Source organism: Taudactylus pleione, unplaced genomic scaffold (genome assembly GCF_031769625.1).
Source record: "Taudactylus pleione unplaced genomic scaffold, aTauple2 ptg000366l, whole genome shotgun sequence".
Lineage (NCBI taxonomy): Eukaryota > Metazoa > Chordata > Amphibia > Anura > Myobatrachidae > Taudactylus > Taudactylus pleione.
The window spans coordinates 9,640,413-9,653,285 of record NW_028284767.1 but is presented as its reverse complement, the minus strand read 5'-3'; the positions used below and the strand labels follow the sequence as shown (position 1 = coordinate 9,653,285).

Genomic DNA, 12,873 nt, shown 5'->3' with positions numbered 1-12,873 from the left:
GCCAGATACTATGTAATTTAGTTGGAGTATAATATAAGCCATGCACATTTTAAACACTTTTACTGTTTGTTTTTATTATATTTGTATTTTAACTTCTCTATCCTACTATACATGCAGCAGCAGCTGCTCTTATCTTTCTTACTTATCACGTCACATTTCTCATTATAGTGATGCCCTGGGGTTGCTCGGCTGAGCTAGTTTGGGGGTGTACTGCGCTCTGGATTTGAACCCTAGTATGTTAGGGACCTACCCTACAGAGGTTACCTGAATATGGTGGGTAGGCAAATAACCTTGGCCATGATTGTGCTGAAAACCTCTATTTATTGAAAAATGTTATTGCAGAATGTATTTATATATAATCAGTAATTGGAGTTGTGCACCTGTGATCTGTCTGTTTCTGTGCCTGCAATAATAGTCTCAACAGGTAGCACCTCCCATTATATATATTCAGGGTGTGCAGTCCTGGGCCCTTTCTTATACAGATTACTATGAGCAAAGTACAAACAGTTGACAAAAGCATTGTAAAGTGAAATTTCTAAAAACCTATGGCTGTGTCTCCCATCAATATTCCAATAAATTAGATTAAATGTAAACAAACCGCTAATAAATAAGTACAAATACAACAAGTGTAAAAAACGTAAACCTTTCAAATGATGTCAAACTATGACAGAGGTATCTGCTACTCCTACTGGTCTAAACAATTAAAATACAAATAAGCATATTTACTGCTATCATAACCACACTTCATTTGCCTGTTTTGTTGTTTTACACTTAAAGTATATCTTGATGATGCCTGCCATGTTTATGGCCTTAGACGCAGGAATTGGCTGTGATGGTGTTACTGATTCTCTATGCGTCAGACTCTATAGGATAAGGGCTTTAGTGGCTTCATTATGAGGGCAATGACAGATTTCAATCATAAATACAGAAAAATACAAACAAATGGATGTGGGTCCTCGCAATTATCGATTACCAATGGTATCAGACAGGGATGCTCCTCTTTGCACTGATGTAACCTCAAGCAACAAGGATCCACAGTAACAAAGATATACATGCTGTTTCCAGGAGGTGAAAACAGTTGTTAGGCACCAGAAAAGGATTGGGAGCTTAACGAGGCTTCGGGAAGCGGCCTCATGTAGGCTGAAATAAATTGACTGTAAGGGACAAACGCAAAGTAGGTGGCGTTAGCAAATTGTCAGTGCCAGCCACTATGGTAGTAATCAAGGCCAATGACACATGGTAGGCAGAATCAGAAGGCCGCTGCCTACTTATCTAGTGACAGATATTTAATACAAGACACATCCCAGTGAGCAACCAATACAGACAACCTAATCACCACTGTACAATACAGAGCTTCCCAGTGGTCACCATACAGTGTTTAGGGAGCATCATAATGAGCACAGTACAATGGGTCTGTGACAACTGTCCCAGAAAAGGAGGAGACAGGCTCCCATAACAGGAGCTCCTGTGTGGGTGGAAACCCTGTGATGCAGATGGCTTTTCAGAGGACTTTGCAGATTGACGACAGCACATCCATGCATGTCTACCCCTGGTGCGACATCTGTAGGTGCCGTTAGCTGTTTTCTGGCAAACACTTCTCTGAATTTTCAAGAAAATAGAAAGGAATGAAATGAAGGTCCCTTAGATCTAGGTGCTGAGGAAGAGAGAAAGGAGCTCTTTCCTCCTGTTGCAAGGGTAACAATCGTATCTAATTCTACACCAAAAAGAACCTCTCCTCTAAAAGGAATGTTCTTTAGTGATATTATCAGAATCCGCATGCCAGACATGCAGCCATAAGGAATGTCTAGGCGCAATAGCTGATGCAGAAATTCTAGAGGAAACAATGGCCGCAAAACAGCCGCTTGGCTAAGATAGTTAGCAGACTCACTAATACCCCTTTTCCACCAAAATTCCGGGTCTGACCCGGAGTTGGAACAGGGTTCCTATCCGGATCAGACCCGGAATTTAGCCGGCGCCGACTCGGGATATTCCCGAGTCGGCGCCGCTCACACCATAGTCGGGTCTGCATAGACCTGGCTTTTCCAGCGTGAAAGTGGACGCTTGGAGATGACACCTCCAAACGCCACTGAAGCCGGACCAATTGGCCGGCTTGCAGCACACTGCAGATCATCAAGACCCGGAGTGCGCCGTACACACAGCAGGGTTTCACGGGCTACGCCAGTGTTAAACCTTGCTGTTTACCTGGGTTGGAATGCCGGGTCACTCGACCCGGTGATCCAACACTCATCCCTTTTACACCAAGGAGCTGCCCGGGTTAACCCTGCAATAACTCGGGTTTTAGCTCCGGTGTAAAAGGGGTATAATATGTTTAACAAGCAGGATAAGGTCAGCTCTTGGAGTACATGAAGTAAATTCCTGCAATATTTATTTATTTTATTAACAGAGTCTTATATAGTGCAACATATTCCGTTGCACTTCACAATTGGAAGCATATAAAGGTAGGAAGGCCCTGCTCGCAAGCTTACAATCTATAGGGATATAGGCATTGCTACACAAGGATAGGTGCTATATATTGCATTTTGGCCCAGCCAGATTGCAGAGTTTCTTGGTAGGCTGTATGATCCAGTCACACAGGATTGTTGGCCAAAAAGGTAAGGAGGAGGTGAAAGAAAAGACTATGGGGTCAACCCAATTAGGTGCAAATTGTGAGTTATTTTCTCTTTGAATTTGCAATTCTTTTTGCAACTCGCACTGAACCTTCCTGAGGGTGAGAGACGGAAAGGAAAAGCTTTATTTTAAAGTTAAAATGTCGGGACACTGTGCTGAACACCTTGGACACCCCCCTAATGACTAATTAGGCAATTGAAGTTTCCAATTAGCTTAATTAGTCCAATAACTAAATGTCATTTTTGAGAGGTAAAAATAAATAAAAATATTGTCCTCCAATTACCTCAAAATCAACTTTTTCATTAGTTTAGGCACCCCAAATTTAATTACAATATTTGTTTAACTGAAAAATAAGTTTATTTTATTTTTAAAGGTGCCCTCATGGTACCCCCAAAATCACCATTTTTATTTTACATTTTTTGTCTAATTCGTTTGAGATTAAAAAAAAACACTTTAGTTTAATAATGTTTTTGCATCTTTAAAAAAAACACAAATCAGCCATTTCGCACCATTTAAAAACCTACAGTACCTTCCTAATGCCCACAAACAACCTTTTATACGGTCCTGCTAACAAAATTATCCATTTTGGGGGGGTCCAGGATGGTCATCCCACTTTTTCATGCACTTCTCTCAAATCTCATTGGCAGTCAATTCGCACCCCTCCGCTGCGAGTACTGCGAATAGGCATTTTTAATTGGATTGGAGACTTCTCGGGAGCACGCATCGATGCAAAGTCTGCGAGTTTTAAGAAACAAGACTAGAGGAAAGTCTGATTATGTTTGGGAGAGCATTTCACAGAGTGGGAGCAGTCCAAAAAATATCCTGTAACCGTGAATAGGAGCAAGTAATGCGTGGAGATGAGAGACGCAGATCTTGTGAGGACAATAGCATTTCAGCCCACTTTGCTTACCCAAGCAGAAACTAAAATAGGTCTAAGGGATGACACAATGAAAATTGCCTTGAGTGTGTATTCCATTTTACTATCTGGAGATTTGCCTGCAAAACGCAAAATGGATGAGTCCACAACAGGGATAAAAGGTCAATAATCTACAGGATATCTTAAACATTTTTATCCAAATGCAACCATATTTCTGTTAGCAGGTCTTCCAACTGAGGTGACGAAGGAAAAGCAACTGATTGCTTTTTCTCGCTTATAGAAAGCTATATCTGAAGTATAAGGCTCATCTGGATCCTGAAAATTCAAAACTTGTTTAACTGCAACAACAAATGATTTAACACCCTTTGTGTTGCTCGGATCTTCATCTACATAATAGGGCTCTAAATCAGATTTATGCCGATATTCTTCCTGGAATGGTCAGAAGTCGAATCTACCCAAAACTGTAAAACTCTGGGAAGGTGTCTTTTCTGTCTGAGATTCAACAACAGAAACAAGTTGTACAGATGTTCACATACATCTAGCCTCATTGCACGTTAAACAGCCCTCCAAGTCGCGCCATGCTGTGGTACGACTCGGCAGTGCGGAGTGTGTTTTTGTGCGAATAGGACATACAAGTAGCTTATGCTGATTAAAATGATATGCGGCATGCCTATATTGTGTTTGCGACGGCGGTTATATCTGCAAGTGAAATGCTAAGTTATATTGTCACACCCGCTGACACTAACGTAGCATTTCGCATGCAGATATAACTGCAGTCGCGCATAATATAGGCATGCCGCATATCATTTTAATCAAAATAGGCTGCTTGTGTATGTTATTTGCATAGTTTTGCAAATAGGACGCAGTTTAAGTAAAAAAGTCACAAGAAAATACGCTCAGTGCTACAGTCACACGACGCACTTATTTTTTTCTAGGGATGAGGAAACCTGAACTACAGTAATCCATGAATGAAACATGCTAATTCCTGAGCCCAGGGAGGTTCTACCAAAATAGGAGAATTAGAGGAACCCTGTGAAGACTTTTTAGCCGGAATCGGCCTGGAATGGAAGTTCCAGCGCAGTTTTCTATCTGCAGCCAGTTGATATTAGAAGGCTCTACCATAGCGGCAGCAAAGGTGCTAGTCCAACCAGGAGTCAGCTTGCCCCTAGAAGCACCCCAGACGGACACAAACTCTGACCCTCAGCCTCAAAGTCTACACAGAGAGCATTATTATGAGTCCTGGGCTGGGAAAACTTAGCGAGACAATAAGAACAGGCAAAAATCTTAGTCAAAGTGCTCACTTTTTCTGGTAGGCTCTTGGACTAAGTATTTTACAGGCATAGTGGCACACTAACGAAAGTTTAAATAAATCAGCAAAACATAGATTGACAGACATAACTTTTAGTGAAAGAAGTGAATAAAACACACCTATATAAAGCATTAACAATACGACCTAACTAGGTTTATACGACTAACTAGTTGTAGTGTAATTTAAGTCTACACCTCAATAAACATAAACCTAGACATGTATTAGTGGAGTAACATACAGCTGCTATAACAGCAATACAAAATAAAACCCCAATGGATAAAGTCAATAAACTTAGTGGCCATTGTCACAAAGCAGACACACACCTGCTTCTTTCAAAGGCCGCTGAGAGAAAGTGAGGGGAGATGCTTTTGGTGGGTGTGTAAAAGAAAGAAAGCATAAAAATAGTGCTGTCAGTATTAAACATTTGATACAATATCAAAATGTAACTTACAAAGACATTATAGATACAGGCAGCGTCTTAAAATAATTCATACAATAAATCAATTTAAAAATAACACATGGACTAGTCACCAAAGAAAAAGACCAATGATGTGCATATTTATAATAGGATACGCTAAAGCTGGGTACATAATTGTATAATATGCATCCAATTTGATCCCCAAAATACCAGTTGGTCCAACATTGGAAGAGTGTGAATGCTCACACAACCTTTGCTCAGAACAGAAGCAAAAATAGCCAAAAGCTCCACTTTTTAAAATAAAAGAAGGATTACAATTCTTCTAGAGATAGTACCTTGTCCCAACCAGGATTCATGCAATTTACCCATCCTCTCCTAGTAAGTGAATGTTTTGCCCACAGTAACCAATCATATTCCAGGTATCTTCTAGAAGGTGCTAGATAATGAGAGATTTGGTAAGAATTTACCTTTGTGATCTCTCTCTTTCTTCGAAGGCCATAGGGTCCACAGGGTTGACCCTGGGGTATAAGCTGGATCTGGATCCACGGCACCACGCAATTAAAGCTTTAGCTCCCAGGATGCACTGGGTCCATCCTCCTCTATACCCCGCCCCCAAGCCACAGGCACCTCAGTTGGTAAGTAGCCATGGCCGGAGGATGAAAAACAGAGAGAAGGAAGACTGGAACACACAAGAACCATACTCACAGAAAGGGAGACGGAAAACCGGTGACCAGCCACATAGCCCATATGAAGCCAGGTGCATCAGAGCGGGCACCCTGTGAACCCTATGGACTTCGAAGAAAGAGATAAAGGTAAGTTCTTACCATATCTCATTTTCTTCTTCGGGGTCCATAGGGGGTCCACAGTGTTGACCTTGGGGATGTCCCAAAGCAGTCCAACTAAGGGTGGGGACATTCCTGTGCTGAAAGGAAAAATCCGGCGCCCGAAGGAAGCATCCTGAGGCGTGAAGGTGTCAAAAGCATAGAACCTCAGAAAAGTCTGGATGGAAGACCACGTGACCGCCTTACACAGCTGAACAGCCGAGGCGCCACAGCCAGCTGCCCACGAGGGACCTACAGACCGAGTAGAGCCAGCCTTAACAGAGGCTGGAACAGGCAAGCCCTCCCGTGTATAAGCCTAAGAAATAACCAAACGAAGCCATCTAGCCACAGTTTGAATGTTGGCAGGCCAACCCCTCCTGTGAAATCCAAAGACAACGAATAAGGAATCAGACTTCCGAATGGAACTAGTCCGATTCACATAAATGCGGAGAGCCCGGACCACATCCAAGGAGGCCGCACCAGCCGAGAGGTAAGGTGACTGAAAGGCCGGCACAACAATTTCCTGATTAATGTGAAATTTAGAAACCACCTTAAGAAGAAAACCCAGACGAGTGCGAAGCACCACCCTGTCCTGGTGAAATATCAGAAAAGGAGGACGACAGGAAAGCGCCCCCAATTCTGACACCCTCCTGGCCGAAGCAATCGCCAGGAGAAAAAGAAGTCTTAAACGTCAACCACTTGAGTTTCACCGACTCTAGCGGTTCGAATGGAGGACCCTGTAGGGTCCGAAGCACTACCGCTGAATCCCAAGGTACCACTGGGGGAACAAAGGGAGGCTGAATTCTGAGAACACCCTGGAAAAAGGTGCGAACATCTGGCAGTGGAGCTATCCTTCGCTGGAACCACACAGACAGTGCAGACACATGAACTTTCAAAGAAGCTAGGCGTAAGCCTAGGTCCAAACCAGACTGAAGGTACGCCAAAATCCTAGAAACACAAAAAACACTTGAGGATCATAGTTTCTCGACTTACACCACTGAAAATAAGTGCCACACTCTGTGGTAAATCCTGGCGGAGGCAGGCTTGCGCGCCTGCAGCATCGTGCTGATGACTGAGCTGGAAAAACACCGGGACCTTAAGATGGATGTCTCAAGAGCCACGCCGTCAAAGACAGATGACCCAGATCCGGGTAAAGGCAGAGACCCTGAGACAACAGGTCTCGACGTTGAGGCAGAAGGAACGGAGCGTCGATGGAGAGGCTCTGAAGATCGGAGTACCAAGGATGTCTGGGCCAAGCAGGAGCCACCAGCAGAAGCGTGCCGAGGTCATTGAGATATGGTAAAGCCGTATACCTTGGCTCCAAAGATGGGCAGGCATGACAGCCATAATTTTTGGTGAATATCCTTGGAGCCATGGATAAGCCAAAGGGCGGAGCCGGAAACTGGTAGTGGAGCTGTCGTATAGCAAAAACGCAGATACCGCTGGTGGGAAGGCGCTATAGGAACATGAAGGTAGGCGTCCTGGATGTCCAGGGAGACCATGTAATCCCCAGGCTCCATAGCCAGTATGATTGAACGCAAATTTTCCATCCTGAAGTTTGGCACTCTGAGGAACTTGTTTAGCGACTTCAGATTGAGGATAGGCCAATGAGGTCCATTGGGTTTCTGCACCAGAAACAGAGTTGAGTAGTAACCTGTCCCGCGTTGAGAAAGTGGAACGGGAACAATGACCCCTGCTTTCAGCAAGGAATCTATGGCTCCTTGAATCTGCAAGGCATTGGTCTCGTCTAGAGGAGGACTTGTGCAGAATTACTTTTGGGGAGGTCTGTGACGAAAGGAGAGGGCGTACCCGAAAGACCACTTCTCGAACCCAAGCATCCGTGGTTGTGTTGTACCAGCACTGGGCGAATTGAAGAAGTCGGCCTCCCACTCTGGGATCCTAGCATGATGTCTAGCACTCCACGCTTGCTTCTTAGGTTTAGGGACGGCCTTGTTTGCTGACTGCCTCGGGAAGGACTGCCCCTTGGACTTTCCCCGAGAACAAAAGGACCAAAATGCAGAGGTCCTAGCCTTAGAAGGTGCAGCTGCCACTGGTAGAAAAGCCGACGTGGACAAAATTGTAGATACCCTGGCAAAGTCTAAGTCTGTGCAAAACAATATCTCCCCATTAAAGGGTAAGGCCTCTAGGCCCTTCTTGGAGTCTGCCTTCTGCCTTCCAAGAAAGTAACCACAAAGAACGGCGAGCACACTGCCGCGGCCGAGACTCTGGAAGTCAGAAGACTGGCATCCAAGGAAAATGTCTGTGTGCCTGTTAGCCACACCTTTTATCAGTGTAGGTGCAAAGGGGTGCTGTGTAGCTGTCTCTTTCAGGGGTTTACCCCCAGTGTTCCCAAAAAATAAAACATTTTTTTGTGTGCGTGTTAGCCACACCTGTCATTGGCGTAGGTGAGCAGGGGTGCTGTGCTCCTGTCTGTCAAGGGGCTGCTGCCCAAAAAAATTATATTTTTTCATAGGTGCTGACCTGTGTGTTGTGGTGTAGCCCGCTGCCCTTCTTACATTATAGGTGCTGTCCTGTGTGTTGAGGTGTAGGCCGCTGCCCTTCAATAAAAAAAAACTTTTACAGGGGTTATTCACAAAATAATGGAGGATAAAATAAGTGAAGATCAAGAACCACTTCCTCCTAGTGCTGTAGCTGCTGCAACTAGTCATGACATAGATGATGAAATGCCATCAACGTCGTCTGCCAAGGCCGATGCCCAATGTCATAGTAGAGGGCTTGTAAAATCCAAAAAGCCAAAGTTCAGTAAAATGACTTTAAAAAATAAATTGAAATCGTCTGAGAAGCGTAAACTTGCCAATATGCCATTTACGACACGGAGTGGCAAGGAACGGCTAAGGTCTTTCCCTATGTTCATGACTAGTGGTTCAGCTTCACATGACAATGGAAGCCCTCCTCCTCCCACTACAAAAATGAAACAAGTTAAGCTGGCAAAAGCACAGCAAAGAACTGTGCGTTCTAATTCTAAGAAGATATCACAAATCCCCAAGGAGAGTGCAAGTGTGGTGGCGAATGCGATGCCTGACCTTCCCAACACTGCACAGGAAGAGGTGGCTCCTTCCACCATTTGCACGCCCTCTGCAAGTGCTGGAAGGAGCACCCACAGTCCACTTGCTGATATTCAAATTGAAGATGTCACTGTTGAAGTACAACAGGGTGAGGATATTGTTGTAGCTGGCAATGAGGAGGAAGATGACGAGGAGGATTCTGATGGTGAGGTGGTTTGTTTAAATCAGGGACTGGGGGAGACAGTTTTTGTCCGTGGGATGAAAAAGCCCATTATGATCATGCCTGGGCAGAAGACCAAACATTCCACCTCTTTGGACTGGAAATATTTCAGTCCAAATCTGGACAACTACTGTCTTGCCATATGTTGCATATGTAAAGGTGCAATAAGTAGGGGTAAGGACGTTAACCACCTAGAAACATCCTCCCTTATACGTCAACTGCAACGCATTCATAAAAAGTTACTGCCAAGTTCAGAAACTGTGGCTAAGACCGTAAGCAGTCCAGGGACACCTAAATCCCTTTGTCCTGTTGTATCCAAGCACCTGCAAACCACACCGTAAACTCCAACCTCATCAATTTCTTCCTCAGTCAGGATCAGAAGCAGTCTTGCAGGCCATGTCACTGGCATGACTGACTCATATCCGGGATTCCTCCAGAGGATCCTGCATTGCTACGCCTACTGCTGCTGTTGCTGCTGAGAGTCATTCATCATCCCAGAGAGGAAGTTGGAACACCACTACTTTTACACTACAATTGACCCTCCAACAGTCCTTTGCGAGAAGGATGAAGTACGACAGCAGTCATCCTGTTGCAAAGCAGATAACTGAGGCCTTGACAGCTATGTTGATGTTAGACGTGCGTCCGGTATCCGCCATTAGTACACTGGGATTTAGACAATTGATGGAGGTAGTGTGTCCCCGGTACCAAATCCCGTATAGATTCCACTTCACAAGACAGGTGATACAGAGAATGTACAGAGACGTCAGAAAAAGTGTCCTAAAATATGCGGTAGTACCTCAATGTCCACTTAACCACGGACATGTGGACAAGTGGAACAGGGCAGACTAAGGACTATATGACTGTGAGAGCCTACTGAGTATTGGTATCGCCATACGCAGCAGCAGCATCGCCAGTAGCAGCATCTCAGAAACGCCAGCTCATTCCAAGGCAGGCTACGCTGTGCATCACCGGTTTCAGTAAGAGGCACACTGCCGACAACCTCTGAGAGAAACTTAGAGAAATCGCTCAATGGCTTATCCCACTTAAGCTGGACATCCACTATACAATTTTCTGTCAGATATCTGTCCAATCTGGCTGGTTGGAATGAAAACCTGGTAATGTATGGGAGCAAACGACAGTCGATCATATGGTTTTAAACACCAAAAAAAAGCTTAGGGGCTGCCAATCAGCACCCCCTGCGCTATCGGTGATCCGACTCCGGCTGGGCACCAACTTAAAATGAGGTGCCTGTGGCTCAGGGTATAGAGGAGGATGGACCCTATGCATCCTGGGAGCTAAAGCTTTAACTGCGTGGTGCCCATGGATCCAGATCCAGCTATACCCCAAGGTCAACACTGTGGACCCCCTATGGACCCTGAAGAAGAAAAATGAGAAGTAGAATCTGATTAGTTGCTATGGGCAGCATTACTTCTTAAATCAAACTCCCATCTTAGTAAATTTACCCCCTACAATCCACTTGCCCTTGAGCCTGTCCTACACACTTCGCTCATGCGGAATACGGACTATGCCTAAACAATGAAACTTCTCAGCATGTTCTAAATGCAGTCATGTTCCTAGTGGTTTCTCCTAGGAAGTAAAATGTTCATACAAGTATTAGGGGTATATTTACTAATGTGCATTTTTATTTATTTTTTTTATAAGTAGAGATGTTGCCCACAGCAACCAATCAGATTCTACTTAATGTTTATCTAGCACCTTCTAGATTCTAGAAGATAATAGCTAGAATTTGATTGGTTGCTATGGGCAAAATCTCCACTTCTAAAAACCCGCATTTTAGTAAATATACCCCAGAGAATCAGAAGGATATACTGCCTGGAGGACATAACGTTTATCATCCATGACTTTACTAATCATTTCAAGTGAACTTAATAGCCTTGGTTGTCCTATGACTTAATGTTCAATGCTTAATACTGAAATTTTTAAATATCACTGGAATGTGCTGTGGCTGTGCACATATCAGCCAGTTAACATACCGCAAACATTGGACGTTTTCCTAAGCACATCCAGAAGCTGTAACCTGTAATTGAATTGTCCCCTGTGACTAGAATTGTTCTGTTATTAAGTTGTGTACCCCTCTGTCATCATCCTGTAAATTGTATGGTTGAAGGAGAATGTGCTCACAGTTGGCTCTAAACGGTTATATGAAGAAATACAACCCAGACACAAAAATTGCTTTTCTGAAATGGTTCCCTCACCTGCTTCTTTTTTTTCACGTTTGGCTGAAGCTTCTTGGCCATTGGACTCCTCATTCAATACACCAACTTCTGTTGCAGCATTTTCCAGTTTACGTTTGGGTAATTGTTTCCGAGCTATGAAAGAAAACTCGGTTATTGTGCAATTCAGAAAAAGATATGTAATCATGGGACCACCGGGTCAGATGTAATGTTATACCTGTCTTGCGCTTAGGAATGCTGGTGAGAGGCACATCTGGTGAACCAGTATTGAAGGCACGGTCTCTGGCCTTACTGCTATCAGGAGAATCAACTTCTTTATGAGTGATCACCCGTGGAGCGTTTGCCTTATAAAAAACAGAATATGCAAATTACTAACTGTAGACTACGGTGCAATAACCATACAAACTATAAAATGTCCAAAGTTCACAGGTGCAATGCTTGGAAAGTTCATGTTCAAACTTCAGTTCTGCAAGTGTGCTCTATATCATTCCCAAATTTCAAAAGATTATAATAATATCAACAACAATAAAAATAATACACACACACACATACATAGACACTATCATCATGCGCTTCATGCTGGGTACATACTGGCCAGCTCAAATTGGTTCAATTGAATGGCCGATATCGTGTGTGTGTCGGCCAGTGTGTACAGCAGATAGGTCGTCATAGAGCGTCGTCTGTGCAGCACAGCCAATGTCCAGGGAGGGTGGCACGATGGGACCCCCGGCCATATGGTAGTGATGGCTGTTCAGTGTGTATGAACAACCATCATCTGCAGATCTCTCTCTCAGGTGTACACCCAGCTTAAAAGTCTAAATTTTCCTAAATCGCTAAATATTTTAAGACAGTTTGTGAAATGGTGTTCTCATAAAGATAAAAAAAAAATTAGTAAATAAGATAAAAAGATAACGGCTCTAATAACAAGGTCACACCCAATATTGATAAACCAAAATGATCCATATTAGTATATTCTTTTGAAGAAAATAGTTTGTCGAAGAGACAAGCATCTTGCGATCACTGATATATTGTACTGTGTAATACTGTATATTTTACATATTCAGCATGTTTTACATACTCACACCTGACATAAGAGATATATATTATACAATCACTGTTGTATGCTTACATTGAAGATAAATATCTGATTAGAGTGATTACTCTCTACAATTTCTTTATCTTTGCCATCCAATACCATACCATTAATGTGTTTGTGTGACATAATAGCTGCTCCATGGCTCGCAGGACTTTTGATTAAATACTCATATACTGAATTTGAATACTTGATTGTAATAGTCTTTCCTGCAGTAATATTCATATTATTTATCCAGAAGCAATGCTGTGAACAGTAAAATGTCTAATCTTGACTAATCTTGATG

At 43.4% G+C, this 12,873-nt stretch overlaps 1 protein-coding gene across 2 annotated transcripts in view; it reads right to left on the bottom strand.

Annotated features, from left to right (window-relative positions):
* Window positions 1-12,873, bottom strand: part of LIG1 (DNA ligase 1) — a 217,596-nt gene that overhangs the window by 149,612 nt on the left and 55,111 nt on the right. For both annotated transcript variants that reach the window (XM_088444581.1, XM_088444580.1), the window contains exons 5-6: window positions 11,712-11,838; window positions 11,516-11,629 (exon numbers count right to left, since the gene is read on the bottom strand). In XM_088444581.1, coding sequence (XP_088300707.1) covers window positions 11,516-11,629; window positions 11,712-11,838 — 241 coding nt within the window. The remainder of the gene's footprint in view (window positions 1-11,515; window positions 11,630-11,711; window positions 11,839-12,873) is intronic.